A 15,398-nucleotide genomic window follows, 5' to 3' on the forward strand; every position below is an offset into this window, starting at 1 on the left:
CATGCACAACCATTGGATTTGGGGATCCCATGGGCAAACGGCTTTGCTTTCAAATTCATGATGGGCTTACTATCTTTATTTGGAATGATCACTGGGTTGTAGGCTCTCCAGATCACATTCCTTCTCCAAACCCTCAAGGCCCCTCAACTCGGTCAGATATGAAAGTAGCTGATTTAATCATTAATAACCCACAACAACAACATTAGCAATTAGGGTTGTAACTCTAAGGTCACCGGTTTTTTTCTAGAGAGAGAGGCTCTAACTTCTCTCTAGAAAAACCTTTTCCACCTCCTTGTGAGGGCTTTTAGGGGAGGATGATTGGTTCTTTTCCTTTCTTCCTCTCCTCTTTTTTCTTTTCTTCCTCTGTTCTCTTTCCCGTTGTTGATCTTTGTAGTGTTTTTTTTGTTGTTTCCGTTCTGTCCAGATGCGCCGGCATCCTCCCTTTTCAGCTCTCAGCGGCCGCCGCTCCGCCAACGTCAGCTCTCTATGGCGCCGCACCGTCCGTTTCTTCACCGGGTTTGTTGAAGGTTTTAGATCTCATTTTTTCAAAACTAGATCTACAATTTTCTACCAGGCTTTTACCACCACGCGCCTCTCCACTGTGGCCTCCGGCATCCCACCTTTCAAACACCGGCTGCCACTCTTCGCTTCGATCACCACGCGCCGGAGCGTGGTCCACACTTACCGGCGCATGTGTCCTACGCGCCGGTCAGTGTGTACCACCTTCTGTTTTCCGGCCACAGCTGCTGCTTTTCGGTTGTTTTTTTTTTTTTTTTTGTGTTTTTGTAATTTCTTTTGTATTTCTGTTGTTTTTTGTTTTGAGTTATTGTCTCCCTGTTTTTTTTAGGTTAGATCTAGATGTGGAGGCTTTTGTAACTAGTTTGGTGTTGGTACCTCTCTCTTCATCAATCCCTGCTACGGACTTCGACAGTGCATATTCGACTTTAGCCTCTTTCCGGTGGTTGATGTTGTTTCCTAGTGGGGGTTCAAATAGGTTCGACTTAATCTGGGCCCCTTTTGCTTCTGTAACCGCTTCGTGCGGCTCTTTGAGAGGACCGGGTCACTTGTTTGTCCCATTTCCTATGCTTTGTAATTATTTCTGCACTGTTATTGTTTGTTTTAGGTTTGTTGTTGGGAAGCCTACCCCACTTTTAGTTTTAGGATTGCCTATTCTCTCTTCTATTCGGATCAGAAATGGGAAAGATCATCCCTTGTAACCTTTTTCCCTAATCAATTAAAAAAAAAAAAAAAAAAAAAAAAAAACCCACAACATTAGGCTATTGCCTTGAATATTCCCTATAATCTTATTGAAGTATTGTTCATATTATTTTATTTTGAATACGAGTCGAGCTAGATAATTTGTTCAAGCTTAGCTCATTTATTTTTTCAAACGAACTTAGGCTTGTTCACGAGTTGCTCAATTAACTTATTTGCTCATTATATAAAATAAATATCAAGATCGTTTATTTTTTTTTTCTTTGTAATTCCATATTAATTATTAGTTAATTAATAATTGTTAAGATTTTATCATTCGAGTTAATTAAATAAATTAACTTAAATCTTAAATAATCAAATATCGAGTTTATATGTATATATATGAATTCATTATGCGCACGCGAGCAAAAAACATATTTCTACACACACAAATACATATACCTATATCAAGACTTGCAATAACAATAATTCAAGATATATCTATTATATTAGGAAAAGAAGGTATTCTAATACAAAATTAAAATAATACTATAAAAAAAAAAAAAAAAAAAAAAAAAAAAACCCACAACATTAGGCTATTGCCTTGAATATTCCCTATAATCTTATTGAAGTATTGTTCATATTATTTTATTTTGAATACGAGTCGAGCTAGATAATTTGTTCAAGCTTAGCTCATTTATTTTTTCAAACGAACTTAGGCTTGTTCACGAGTTGCTCAATTAACTTATTTGCTCATTATATAAAATAAATATCAAGATCGTTTATTTTTTTTTTCTTTGTAATTCCATATTAATTATTAGTTAATTAATAATTGTTAAGATTTTATCATTCGAGTTAATTAAATAAATTAACTTAAATCTTAAATAATCAAATATCGAGTTTATATGTATATATATGAATTCATTATGCGCACGCGAGCAAAAAACATATTTCTACACACACAAATACATATACCTATATCAAGACTTGCAATAACAATAATTCAAGATATATCTATTATATTAGGAAAAGAAGGTATTCTAATACAAAATTAAAATAATACTATAAAAAAAAAAAAAAAAATTAAGTTATACGAATTTATGCAAGTCGAGCCAAGTTTATACGAGTATAACTAGTTTAATAATTGAACTTAATTTTATGTTCACGATGAGCTAATTTATTAAACAAATTGAATTCGAGTCAAATTTATATGGGTTAATTGTCAAATGGACTTGCTCATTTACAACTCGATCCATGGCTAGGCCATGGACAACTCTCTAATCTCACCTATTAAACAAAAAAAAAAAAACACTTGAAGTGGTTCTGTGGTTACACCATGGACCACTCTCTCTGTAACTTTCACTTGCAACTTTCCGAATGGCCAACCTCCCTCACTCTTCTTCAGTAGACAAAGTGGTTAACCACCCATCTCTAAAATGTGTTGAGTGCCTTGAATCGAACTCGCAAAAGTACTCTCAACTTTCAATCATGAACATGCATAATTTTTTCCTTTTTTGATAGATTTTTGCATTGGAGTAATAAATTCAATCTTCTGCCAAACTAGAATCATCTGTTTGTATTCATCATCTAATATTGCATTTTTCAACATAGTAAAAAAGAAAATATGGGTGAATTGTCAAACAGACTTGTTCATTTACAACTCGATCCATGGCTAGGCCATGGACCACCCTCTAATCTCACCCATTAAGAAAAAAACACTTGAAATGGTTATGTGGTTGCACCATGGACCACCTTCCCTGTTTCACTTGCAACTTCCCAGTTGACCAACCTCCCTCTCTCTTCTTCAATAGACAAAGTGGTTAACCACCCATTTCTAAAATGTGTTGAGTGCCTTGAATCGAACTCGCAAAAGTACTCTCAACTTTCAATCATGAACATGCATAAATTTATCCTTTTTGGATAGATTTTTGCATTAGAGTAACAAATTCAATCTCCTGCAAAACTAGAATCGTCCGTTTGTATTCATCATCTAATATTGCATTTTTCAACATACTAAAAAAGAAAAAAGAAAAAAGAAAAGAGAAAAAAAAAAAAAAAAAAAGCCGGGGGGTGGGGGGAACATACATTCATTTGACTTACTAATGAATGTAAGCCTTGCTGCATAACATCCTTCTTATATTAATATTTAACTTACTACCCCATGTATTTTGTCCAAGACTTGCATGCGCTTATATAGATGACATGGTATCAATAGGTCTTAGATTTGATTCTTAACAAAATTACAAAAGACACCATGAATTATTGATCTTAAGTTATGTAAAGGTGGAGTTTCTGAATCCTGAACATGTTAAAGCTTAGATCTTACACTTGTCTTGTCATCAAGAATAATCATCACCTTCCCAATTGCTTTCCTATCTTTGATAGCAGAAAAGGCTAGGCTGGCCTGTCAATAACAATTAATTGAGTTGATCAAATGATGCATCTCCCACAAAAAAAAAAAAAAAAAAAAAAAAAACAGAAGCATGCAAATTATGACAATTTTTTAAAAATTTAAAGCAACAAGTACACTATGCTTTGAATTGGAAAGGACTTGAGTTCCACGTATTGAAGCACAAGGGTGGAGTTGAGTGTTAGCCTGAATTTGAGCTATAAGTTGTGAAATATGTTTGAAGTCACAGTAGTCATTAATTGGTTAAGGCTATGGTGAGATATGTTTTACCTAAAACTCTTTCTCAATTAAGAAAAAGAAAACGCATGCACAATAGTGAATAGGGGTGGGGGAGCTTCAGGATTGCCTGACCTCTGACATGCTGTAAGTATGAGAAATGTGGATGGTGATGAAGCCTCTTGCCATCCATGAGAGTAGCTCCCTAACAGAATCTTCAAGAACACCCGGTCGATGTATTCTGTAGCTACCCCAATAAAGTCCGTGCACTGTCCAATTCTGTTGGAAAATGATTAAAAACGACAATAAAAATATAAGAAATAAATTGTACCAAAAATCACAACATGTGAAAAGGTGAAAGTATTTGATCCTCCAATTACAATTTACATATAATCGTACCTTGACGAGGGCGATGTTAGCAGGGATGAGAGGGACTTCTCCGCTCGCAAAGCCAATGACCAGAATCTGGGCACCCCAATTCAAAAGCCTAAGGGCTTCTTTCGTAAGCTTGCCTCCCACTGGATCGAACAAAACATCAACCCCTTTGAGCTTTCTAGCCTTGAGAAAGTCCTTGATACTCTGGGTAACATTTTCATGGCTCAAGTCCACTACATGATCAACACCCATTGACTTCAAGAAGTGCACCTTTTCAGTTCCCCTGAAATCCAGAACACAAATCAACAAATAATTCGTATGAAGAGAAAGAGAAAGAGAAGAGAAAGTACCTAGCGACGGCAATAACAATGGCGCCGCAAACCTTTCCGATTTGAACAGCAGCAAGGCCAACGCCTCCAGCTGCACCAAGAACCAGCAATACCTGTCCAGAGCTGAGATGAGCCCTGTGGACAAGTGCCACGTGCGAGGTTCCGTAGGCAACGGGAAGCGCACTTGCGCCCACCATATCACATCCCTCTGGTACTCGGAACCTTCAATTCCAATTTAAAAAAAGTCTAATCCAACAAAAAAAAATTTCAGACTTCATTAAATAAAACGAGGAAAGATAGAGTGACAGACAGTTGGGACTGGTCGACAACGATGAGCTGAGCAAAGGAGCCGAGGTTGGCGACGGAACAAACGGGGTCTCCGACTTGGAATTGAGAAACATTGGGACCCACTGCATCGACGATTCCCGAGTAGTCGGAGCCTGGGATGAAGGGCAGGGGAGGCTTCTCCTGGTACGTTCCCTGTATCTGCAGGTAATTGGCGTAGTTCAAACTGGTGGCTTTCACCCTGACCCTCACTGCCGTGGGAGAATCCACTTGAGGGATCGGGTGGTTCTTGATCAACACTATCGGGGAATTCGACTTGTCTTCTGTGGTTGGATCACCCAATTTCCTGCACAACACTGCTTCCATTTCCTTGTTTCTTTCAATTCTCTCTCTCAAAAAATTCAGGGCCTGCTTCTACTGTTTGTTGATGGTAAAAGAGCAAATTCACATGGGCATTTAGGCTTTACCGAGCAATCGCTTTTATGTTTCCTTAGAGCCAAAGAGACGATGTGACGATGTCGTTTCATGAAGAGAAAGAAAATGGAAAAAGATTTGGTAGTAGACAAGACGGGTAGTTTAGTCATTTTCAATTATTACTATCCTATCCTATTATATTTACCTGGTTCAGCCCGCGCTCCTCTTTCTTTATCCTGCCTGTTGCTCATAAGTCATATCTCAATTCTAAACTGAACAAGCCTATTACTATAGCATCTCAACCATACTAGATGAGGAGCGTGATGGGGGTGTTTCAGTTTCAGGAGAATCTGTTATTGGTTGGCCATTGTGGACGTGGTAGCGTTCCTCATTTCTCCGATTATGCTGGAAATAACTTGTCTCTAGAGATTCAGGGCAGCCACAGCTTTCCTTCTCGACTAAGATTTTCCCCCCATCCTCATGCTTCTACTTCTTCTTCTTCTCTCACTGCCTCAGGTGCCCAATATTCTTCTCCACCTTTTTTTTTTTTTTTTTTCCCTAAGGTTATACCTCAATTGTTAATTTGTTATGGAACTTCCTTATATATCAGATGCTATTGTTAATATGGACTCTTATATTTGAGCTTATTTCTACAAGTAAAATTATTATTTTTCAGGCTGTTGATTTATTCCTGTTTTTCCCCTCAATACTATTTCCATACCAAGAAGAAAGATTAATTTAATTAGATTAATTTAATTTGTATATCATAAAAAAAAAATTATGATATACTAGGGAACAAAAGGAAAACCTCGTACTTTGGTTTTCTAGATTCTATTTGCAAGGATTTATTTTATTTTATTTTATTTTAATTTCTGATAAACAATTATTGATCAGTATATCAAAGTTCTAAGAGTACTTTCTGTGTGCTTCAAATCTCCAGAGCCATTGTTCGATGCAAGTACAAAACAGAAAAAGAAGAGAATAGCTGGCATAGATCAAGACGAATTATTGGATCCAGCACTCTTGGCTGATCCGGACAGTTGTTTTTGTGAGTTCAGTGGTGTACAGATACACCACAAGGTATATGATGCAGAATCACAAGCACATAACTCATTACAGAATCAGACTCTTTCTCAAGTTCCTAACCAAACTAAAAAGGTTAGACTTCCTATGGTTTTACTACATGGCTTTGGAGCATCTGTTTTCTCATGGAATCGAGTTCTGAAGCCTTTGGGAGAGCTCACTGGTTCCAAAGTTCTTGCTTTTGATAGACCAGCCTTTGGGTTGACATCAAGGGTAAATTTCTCCACCACCACACATTCAACTCATGGTAATGAGGATGGAAAACCTCTTAATCCATACTCCATGGCGTTTTCAGTGCTAGCAACCCTGTACTTCATTGATTTCTTAGCAGCTGAGAAGGCAATTTTGGTGGGGTATGTATATCTCTCATCTTGCGTTGTTCTAGTGTTACTTGCAAAAATTTAGTTGGAAACCCACAGCATAATGCCAGTTCCAGCAGATATTCAAGGTGGATAGGTTGGTGCACGTTGGATCCCACTTAATTGATCTCCTTGCTCAAAGATAGACCAATAAACACCACTAAATCTTGACATCCACCATATGGATGGTAGCCTCCAATTTGTACTTTTGCATGTTAGGTGCAAGCTGCATCTGTACTTGATCCTTATTGCCTAGCAGACCAGTAATTACATTGACATCTATGTGGTTTTATTTATTTATTTTTTGATAAGTAATAGCCAGTTTTATTGAAAGCGTAAAGGCGTCCCAAAGTACACCGGGAGTATACAATAAGATCACCTAACTAGAGAGAGAAAAGCGAACAAGGAAGTCATCGTAGCTAATCGACACCGGGAAGACATATGCTATAGTCCAAAGATACAAAGTGTGGAAACAATAAGATAATAAGTCTTCCAAAGAACCTTCCAAATCCTCAAAACACCTATTATTTCTCTCCCTCAAAAGGCACCAAAAGAAACAAGTAGGCACCATCTTCCAAACCGCAGCACTCCCCCTCCTTCCCAAAGACCACCAACAGGCGAGCAAATCAGAAACCCGTCTCGGCATCACCCAAGACAGCCCAAACCGCCCAAAAAAAGCGCACCACAAAGCATAGGCTACCTCGCAATGAAGAAGAAGGTAGTCCACCGTCTCCTCATCCCTCTTGTACATCCAACACCTGTTCGTCACAATCACATGCCGCTTCCTTAGATTGTTTAGGGTCAGAATTTTGCCCAAAGCTGCCGACCACACAAAGAAACTTGCCCTCGGCAGAGCATGTGTACGCCACACTCTTCCAAGGGAAACGCCTCCTTTCAGAACCAGCCAAGGAAGCATAAAGGAGTTTGGCCTTGAACTGGCCTCTTTTGGAGAAGATCCACCACAACCTATCTTCACACCCTCGTCTCACTTGAGCAGAATGCAGCAACTGGAAAAAAGAGGCAAATACATCCACCTCCCAATCATGAGCCCCTCTAGAAAAACTAACATTCCACTGATTATAGCCACCCCTCACCTCCAAAAGAGCCGCAACTGAAGCATCCTTCGCACATGCAATACTGAAAAGATCAGGGAAAGCTGTCTTAAGAGCCGTATCTCCACACCACACATCATGCCAGAATCGAACCCTAGTCCCTTCTCCCACCTCAAAACGCGTGAAGCCTTGGAAAGTATCCCATTCCTTCCTAATATTCTTCCATAACCCTACCCCAAAAGTACCTCCACACTCCAAAGAGCACCACCCTCCCCATAAGCTTCCAAACTTCGCATCCACCACAACCCTCCACCAAGCATCTCTTTCCGAACCGTAACGCCACAACCATTTTCCTAGCAGTGAGCGATTGAAGACCACTAGGTTTCTAATCCCCAACCCGCCTTCCTTAATTGGAGTGCACACCTTTGACCACTTCACCAAATGGTATTTGAACTCTTCGCCTAGCCCACCCCATAAGAAATTAAGTTGTAGCTTCTCTATGCGCTTGGCAACGCTAACCGGAATAGGGAATAGAGACAGATAATAAATAGGCAAGTTAGCAAGAGTACTCTTGATAAGCGTGACCCTGCCACCCTTCGACAAGTACAACCTTTTCCAACCGGCCAACCGACGTTCTATCTTTTCGATCACTTCATCCCAAATATGCTTAGCCTTATAAGGAGCCCCCAACGGCATACCAAGGTATTTGATAGGCAGAGATGCAACCCCACACCCTAGAATGCTTGCTAACATGCCCACTTGCTCCTCATTCCCCACTGGTATTAACACCGACTTAGCCAAGTTGACCTTCAGACCGGAAGCAGCTTCAAATAATAGAAATAGACTTTGCAAATAACGGACTTGGGAGGGCATAGCGTTACAAAAAAGCAAGGTATCATCAACAAACAGAAGGTGAGAAACCACAGTGTTACCAACCTTGAAACCATCTAGCAGCCCCCCATTAACTGCCGCCGAAATCATCCTGCTCAAGGCTTCCATCACAAAAACAAATAATAGAGGAGACAGGGGGTCCCCTTGTCTCAAACCCCTGGAGCTGCTAAAAAAACCATTAGGAGATCCATTGATTAGAATTGAGAATCGCACCGAAGAAATGCAATATTCAATCCAAGAGCACCAAATCCCCCCAAAACCACACCTCCTCAGCATATATAACAAGAAATCCCAATTCACATGGTCATAAGCTTTTTCCAGATCCATTTTGCAAATAACCCCTGGCTCCCCCGATCTCAACCGACTATCGAGGCATTCATTGGAAATCAAAATAGGATCTAGAATTTGACTGCCCTTAATAAAAGCACTTTGCGACTGAGAAATAATCTTATCCAAAACAACCTTCAATCTATTTGCTAATACCTTGGCTATGATTTTATAGATACCTCCCACAAGACTAATCGGCCGGAAGTCTTTAAGATTGATAGCGCCGGGAACCTTCGGAAGTGGTTTTATTTATCTCATGCATTAAATTGATTAAACTATTTGTTTGTCATTGAATGTGAAATTCATTGGTGAAAGCTTGAAGAAATCAGTAACATAAAAGCCACCCACCAAAACAATTTAGCAGTTCTCTTATTCTGTTCACCCCCTCCCCACTCCCATTGAGATTAGACCTTACTCTGTGAACTATGTTCGTAGGAACTATTCCCCCTCCCCCCTCTCTTTTGTTTTGTTTTGTTTGTTTTTCTTTTTCTTGTATCTGAAGCCAAGATCTCTGAACCGTTGAAAGAATAATGTGCCAGGCATTCCGCTGGTTGCCTCACGGCCGTGAATTTGTATTTTGAAGCACCAGAACGCATTGCTGCTCTGATCCTTGTTGCCCCAGCAATTTTAGCCCCACTTACAGTGCATAAGGTTGTTGAAGGAAAACAATTGGGAAGAGAGAACCAGATGGGAGAAGACAGCTTAGATCTAAGCAGTCTCAGGAATCCATTTCTGAGGCTTTCCGAGATTTTGTTGAAGTGTTTTAAGTTTGTTGCACAGGCAATAATGCGAATGGCGAAGGGGATGGCAGTTATGCTGAACTCTTTGTATAAAAAACTATTGTCGGCTATTCTGCGCTCTGCCCTTGCTGTGATGCTGGTAAAGGATTTCTTTCCAGATGACTTTATACTGTACATGGTTTCAGTAATTTTTGGACCATAAGTTGAAGGTTTCGGTAATTTTTGGACCATGTTGATTCAACTTATACTATAGGCATGTCAAACCAAACTATCAAATGGCTAATTCTTCTCCAAATGTTTCAACATTTGGTTGTTAGAGCTTTCAACCCAAAGGCTTAAACTCTGATTATGTCCAGACTGAAAGAAACCGGAACCATGACCAACGAGCCTGGCATGTGGAGTCTAAGAACAAACGAACCGATCATTGATACTAATTTGAGCATCCAGCCAAAAAGCTCAAACCAATGTGTGATTCCTTAACACTAGCTTGCCATCGTTAACTATCTCAAATGACCCTGCCTTATCGTTAAATATCAAGATAAAGTACAACTTTAACTCAACCCATTAAAGATATTTCTTTTTACCGGTTCCAGGATTCATACCCAGAAAAGTTATCCTTTGAAATATGTAAGAACAAAACTGATTGATTACATACTATCTGTTTTTCTTTTTTCCTTTTTTTGGATGTCTAGTATTGTCTTGTTTTGCCTATATCAGATTATTAGTTTTTGAAGTTTAAGTGATAGTGCAGTATTTTGTGCAATGGGCTAGACTGATTGCCTATTTGATGCTGACATCCCCACATTATTCTCAGGTAAGGATGGTCATTGACAAATTTGGAGTAGCTGCAATAAGAAATGCGTGGTATAACTCAAGTCTGGTCACTGAACATGTCCTATATGGTTATACAAAGGTAATTATCTTAATCTCTCTCTCTCTGTCTCTCTCTTCCCCCCCCCCCCCTCAACAAAATTTTGGAAAGGTTATTGGTCAATTGGATGGTAATATGTTAAATGCAGCCACTGAGGACTAAAGGTTGGGACAGGGCGCTCGTTGAATACACAGCAGCAATGCTTACAGATACTGGGTTTGAGTCAAAGCCTCCACTGACAAAAAGACTCCACGAAATCACATGTCCTGGTAATAGCACTAGCCTTCTTTGTTGCTGAAATTTCCCAATTGACCCCAAACAAGACCTGGGGGGGGGGGTGGTGTTCCAGCAAATGTCACAACTTACAAATTTAGGAACCATTCAATCACCAAAATAAGCAAAGTAATAAAACTAACACAAAGCAATTTGGTCACCAAGTGGAAACCCTCTTAAGAACTCTTCAAAGGTAAAATCACTATGGGACAACAAAACCCAAAAAACTCATCCATTATAGAACAATTAAATTATACAGTTTAACTTACAAAATCTTTGTAACTAAACCTGATGTGTACACCGACAAACGACCGACTTGTCTCCCGAGTAATGTTAAGTACTATCTTTTTATCAATTCTAAAATCCTCTTAAAGCTGATGTGACTTTTAAAATCACCATTAAATTTTAGATGAATCATACTTGAATTTTGATTCAATGGTAATTTTAAAAGCCACATCAGCTTTAGGAGAATTTTAGGAGGATAAAAATATGGTACCTAGCATTACTCCTTGTCTCCTACTGTACTAGCTTTAGAAACTCTAGATAATTCTTCTATCGAGTCTCCTCTTGTAATCCTGGAACTCTGTTGGCCGAAGGATTTTCTGAAATTTAGGTGTGGTTTAATAAAACTCTAAGAGAGAAATTTAGTCAAGGCTCAAAACAAAAATTCTCTCTTACCTCACAAAACAATAGCCTCTAGATCTCTCTAAAAAGTCATGCATTGAAGTCCTTATATAGACCCAAGGGATTAGCACAGTGTTAAAATACAATTAAAACACTGAGCTATTTTCAATGGCGGCGTTTTGACGAATAATTCGGTCCATTCGGACACTACTAGGAATTCAGGATTTCTCTTGGCGGATGTTCGAACGAGTACCAGCTGAGCTAGCAACCAAGCAACACTGCTTGTTTGTGATCTTCAGTTCGTTCGAACACCTTTCCAACCAAGCTTGTGACCGAGTAACACCATGTCTTCAATGAAATCACCTCGTTCGATCGCATACCAAACAAACGTTCCAACCAAGCAATATTGGAAGACTTGATTTTATGAAGTAAATAAGCTTGTTCGATTGATTCTCCGAACGAGGCTTCCAACCGAGCAATTCTTGAACATTTGTTAAGTCTCTTGTTTGGACCCACAGCAAACTAGCTAGCAACCTAGCAGTATTGGAACTTTGTTTGAGCACCTCGTTCAGTCGAGTCTCCGAATGAGTCTTCCAACCAAGTAACATTGGAACTTTACTTGAACATTGCGTCCAGACCAATACCGAACACGCCAGCAAACTAATGCCTCGATTCTTTAACAAAACTAGTTAAGTACAAAATTTAGCCTATCACTAGAACATTCCTTGAGTCTCTTGTCTGGACCCACAGCAAATTAGCTAGCGACCTAGCAGTACTGGAACTTTGTTTGAGCATCTCGTTCGGTCGAGTCTCCAAACGAGTCTTCCAACCAAGTAACACTGGAACTTTACTTGAACATCGAATCCAGACCAATACCGAACGAGTCAGCAAACAAATGCCTCGATTCTTTAACAATACTTACAAGTTTAAAAACTAGTTAAGTACAGAATTTAGCCTATCAAATTTTGCCTTACACCGAAGTGTTTTAAACATCGAATTAACTAACATAAAACCTAACAGTTGCCCCCTTGGTGCTTTCTGCATTGGGACAAATCCTTACTTGAAACTAATCTGTTGGATGGACAAGAGTCTTGAAATTTAGAAAGTGAGTTGAAATCACATTAGAGTGGATAAATAGTATTGTATATGGTGCCAATTAAAAGTTGTCTAATCGATCTGTGTTGAAGATTGAACCAAGTCAAGAAAAGGATCCAGGCATTCTGCGTCCAAGTGAACCCAATAGGGTAGTCTAGATTAAGGTGATATTTGGATCACTAAGAAGGTTACAGGTGAAGTTGAAACAGCTGTTGGGAAACACAGTCTTCTTTATTGAGTACTAACTAGTTTCGGTGCAGTTTGCTCTCTTCCCCCTACCACCCCCACACCTTCAAAATAAATAGAGAAATGATTGGTGTTAATAATTTGTCCATATTTTTCTCATATTCTCCTACAAATTCAATAGATCAATCATTAAATTTGTGTAGTCCGGCATTGACTTGTGTGAGGTTCACATAAGTCCACAAATCTAATAGTTGATTTGTAAGATGAGATGGAGAAAATATGAAAAAAAATATTGACACCAAGCATTTCTTAAAAAAAAAAAAAACAGAAGAAGAGTACAAATTAGTTCCCCCTTTTAGGGTGCTTGCATGTTCATTGATCCAGTACGCATGTCCGAGTTATCTAATAGAAGTTGAATAGTGAACTTGGCATTCTTTTTATGAAACACAGTTCTAATTGTCACGGGTGATAGCGACAGAATTGTCCCCTCCTGGAATGCTCGGAGACTTGCACAAACAATACCTGGATCTTACCTTGAAGTAATTAAGCATTGTGGACATATACCTCACGAAGAGAAAGTGGAGGAGTTTGTTTCAGTTGTTGAAAAGTTTCTGCAAAGAGTTTTTGGTGAATCAGAGAAGCAGTGTCTGCAAGCTGTAACATGAAATTTGTCTTGTACACTAGTTTTTTTTCTTGCAAAATACGGATTGGTAAGTTTGTTTCAATGTTTTAATGGGAACTCAAAATTAGTAGATGTATGTAAACTTTACTGTTCTCTGCCCATAATATCACATTAGGATGTGGAAACATTGTACAGCCAAGCAATGAAAAGATCAAAGATGGTTATAATGTTACTTTGCTGTACAAGATAGTTAGAATATTCTAGGGTTCTTGTAATCTGACTCTTGCAATTGTGGTCTGTTCATGGACAGCGTATTAAATTGGGACTCTTCAGTTTTTTCAAATGGAATGATGAAACCAGTTTGGAGGAATGAAAACTTTCACCATTAAAGTAGTTAAACAATACAATGAATCTAAAATAGTTCCACCTCACTGCACTTGGTCTGTTCATGGACAGCGTATTAAATTGGGACTCTTCAGTTTTTTCAAATGGAATGATGAAACCAGTTTGGAGGAATGAAAACTTTCACCATTAAAGTAGTTAAACAATACAATGAGTCTAAAATAGTTCCACCTCACTGCACTTGAACATAATTACAGAAGCAAGTTACTGCTTGTTAGAAAGGAGGATCAGTTGATATGGTAAGACTAGCATCTTGTAAGCCTGCAGGAACATCAAATCCTGACATAAAGTCATCACCAAAGATCACAGCACCAGCTGCCAGTGCTCCAGCACCTAGTCCTATTCCAAAACCAGGTCCAGGTCCCCCGCCACGTCCAGATGGTGGCATATTTATATAAGTCTCCGACAAACGATCTGTTCTAGGGAGAAAAGTGGGCATGTAACCCACATTAGAGGGTGGGGGCGGTGGTGGAGGAGTTCTAGGCGGAGGATAGCTTGGTGCACCTGCTGGTGGGTAGCGTGGTCCACCTACAGATGGATTGGAATAGTTTGTAGGGTATGGCATTGGATGGGTGTACGGAGAATTCGACGGGAATTGATTTTCTTGGCGATGACGTAGAATTGGAGGCGGTTGTATGGCTAGAGCTGGCCCATCTTGAGAATGAGAAGCCAGGGTGATATTATTGTTGCTGTGGAGCACAAATCCTTCCTCGTTACCTACCAAAAAAAAAATCAATCTCTGAAATCAATAATCACACTCTAAAAACTGAGTCCCAAGTTGTATTCATTAAAGGAAAGAATACCTACCTATGTATGAAGTTGGCTCGCCGCCCCTTTCCTCAGATATACGAATTGAAATGTCAACAAATCCTTGGGGTTTGCTGGAGTTCCCTTTCCGCAATTGATAGCTCCCTACTTCTTCGGTTACTGGCCTTGAACCCTCATTATTCTTGACCTGCTTAGCCAAAAATTCTTTCAAGACGACACTTGCTGTGCCCTGAAGCCTCTCTCTGAGGAATATGGGCTCTCTACTGTAAACTTCGACGTGCAGCGCCAGATCTTGGAAGTTCGTCTGCGAGTCATCAACCAAGGCAGCAAACTTGGTTTTCCAGACGGGATTTGCATTCCCTGACGCATCGATCTTGGTGCAATATTTATTATTAGGATCAATCCACCCAACAGCAAACCACTGGAGCTTCCAGAGGGAGGAAGAACGCCGGAGACCCCTAGCAGATATCAGGCAGACTTCAACCCATAATTTCCCCATACTTGCTGTTCAAATGAAGAAAACGAGAGTTGGCAAGAAAATTTTCTTTAGTATCAGTATGAAGCCTTTTTCTTAGATAAAGTGGATATGGTAAAGTTAAGCTGTTTTGCATTATCTGTCAGGCTACTTTACCTTCACATAAAGAAAATTCTTATACCTCAGCAGCATTTGGAGGTCACCCATTGTCACCTTTTTCCCCGCTAAGTGCATTACAGATTGGCAGGAATCTCGTAACATTACAGTCTAACAATGTGGGTTAAACGGTCATTTGGACTATCAAAATAAAAATAAAATAAAATAAAATAAGTTGATTGACAATATGACATTAGCATAGCGGGATAAAAGTGAGATAGCATTACTCTTTATCAATGTGTGCACTGCGA

The 15,398-nt window shown here is 39.3% G+C and overlaps 3 protein-coding genes across 5 annotated transcripts; 1 reads left to right on the forward strand and 2 right to left on the reverse strand.

Annotated features, from left to right (window-relative positions):
* Positions 1–3,155: 3,155 nt before the first annotated feature.
* LOC132186700 (GroES-like zinc-binding alcohol dehydrogenase family protein) lies at positions 3,156–5,295 on the reverse strand. Its single transcript, XM_059600717.2, has 5 exons — positions 4,835–5,295; positions 4,546–4,746; positions 4,220–4,478; positions 3,956–4,099; positions 3,156–3,598 (listed from the first exon to the last, which is right to left on the reverse strand). Exons 1-5 carry the CDS (start codon positions 5,173–5,175, stop codon positions 3,503–3,505), a joined length of 1,041 nt encoding a protein of 346 aa, XP_059456700.1. The 5' UTR covers positions 5,176–5,295; the 3' UTR covers positions 3,156–3,502.
* A 112-nt stretch (positions 5,296–5,407) lies between these two features.
* Positions 5,408–13,683, forward strand: LOC132186699 (alpha/beta-Hydrolases superfamily protein). 2 transcript variants are annotated; one of them, XM_059600716.2, is made up of 6 exons: positions 5,408–5,739; positions 6,164–6,659; positions 9,475–9,814; positions 10,490–10,588; positions 10,695–10,815; positions 13,203–13,362. In XM_059600716.2, the coding sequence occupies exons 1-6, from the start codon at positions 5,535–5,537 to the stop codon at positions 13,265–13,267; spliced, it is 1,326 nt and encodes a 441-aa protein (XP_059456699.2). In that variant the 5' UTR covers positions 5,408–5,534; the 3' UTR covers positions 13,268–13,362. The 2 variants fall into 2 exon arrangements, with proteins under 2 accessions (XP_059456699.2, XP_059456698.2); XM_059600715.2 differs by having other exon boundaries at positions 5,420–5,739; positions 13,175–13,683.
* Positions 13,684–13,774: 91 nt separating this feature from the next.
* LOC132186701 (Calcium-dependent lipid-binding (CaLB domain) family protein) lies at positions 13,775–15,365 on the reverse strand. 2 transcript variants are annotated; one of them, XM_059600719.2, is made up of 3 exons: positions 15,148–15,365; positions 14,556–15,020; positions 13,775–14,465 (listed from the first exon to the last, which is right to left on the reverse strand). In XM_059600719.2, the coding sequence occupies exons 2-3, from the start codon at positions 15,013–15,015 to the stop codon at positions 13,963–13,965; spliced, it is 963 nt and encodes a 320-aa protein (XP_059456702.2). In that variant the 5' UTR covers positions 15,016–15,020; positions 15,148–15,365; the 3' UTR covers positions 13,775–13,962. The 2 variants fall into 2 exon arrangements, with proteins under 2 accessions (XP_059456702.2, XP_059456701.2); XM_059600718.2 differs by lacking the exon at positions 15,148–15,365 and having other exon boundaries at positions 14,556–15,126.
* Between the last annotated feature and the right edge of the window lie 33 nt (positions 15,366–15,398).

This window comes from Corylus avellana, chromosome 6 (genome assembly GCF_965113065.1).
Source record: "Corylus avellana chromosome 6, dhCorAvel1.hap1.2, whole genome shotgun sequence".
Taxonomy (NCBI): Eukaryota; Viridiplantae; Streptophyta; class Magnoliopsida; order Fagales; family Betulaceae; genus Corylus; species Corylus avellana.

Coding starts and splice junctions, on each gene's coding strand:
- LOC132186699 (XM_059600715.2), top strand. CDS start 5,535: ATGAGGAGCGTGATGGGGGTGTTTCAGTTTCAGGAGAATCTGTTATTG. Junction 5,740..6,163: donor TTCTTCTCTCACTGCCTCAG/GTGCCCAATATT, acceptor TCAAATCTCCAG/AGCCATTGTTCGATGCAAGT. Junction 10,589..10,694: donor TCCTATATGGTTATACAAAG/GTAATTATCTTA, acceptor TGTTAAATGCAG/CCACTGAGGACTAAAGGTTG.
- LOC132186701 (XM_059600719.2), bottom strand. CDS start 15,015: ATGGGGAAATTATGGGTTGAAGTCTGCCTGATATCTGCTAGGGGTCTC. Junction 14,466..14,555: donor CGAGCCAACTTCATACATAG/GTAGGTATTCTT, acceptor TTTTTTTGGTAG/GTAACGAGGAAGGATTTGTG.
- LOC132186700 (XM_059600717.2), bottom strand. CDS start 5,175: ATGGAAGCAGTGTTGTGCAGGAAATTGGGTGATCCAACCACAGAAGAC. Junction 4,479..4,545: donor ATTGTTATTGCCGTCGCTAG/GTACTTTCTCTT, acceptor TCTGGATTTCAG/GGGAACTGAAAAGGTGCACT. Junction 4,100..4,219: donor CTAACATCGCCCTCGTCAAG/GTACGATTATAT, acceptor ATTTTCCAACAG/AATTGGACAGTGCACGGACT.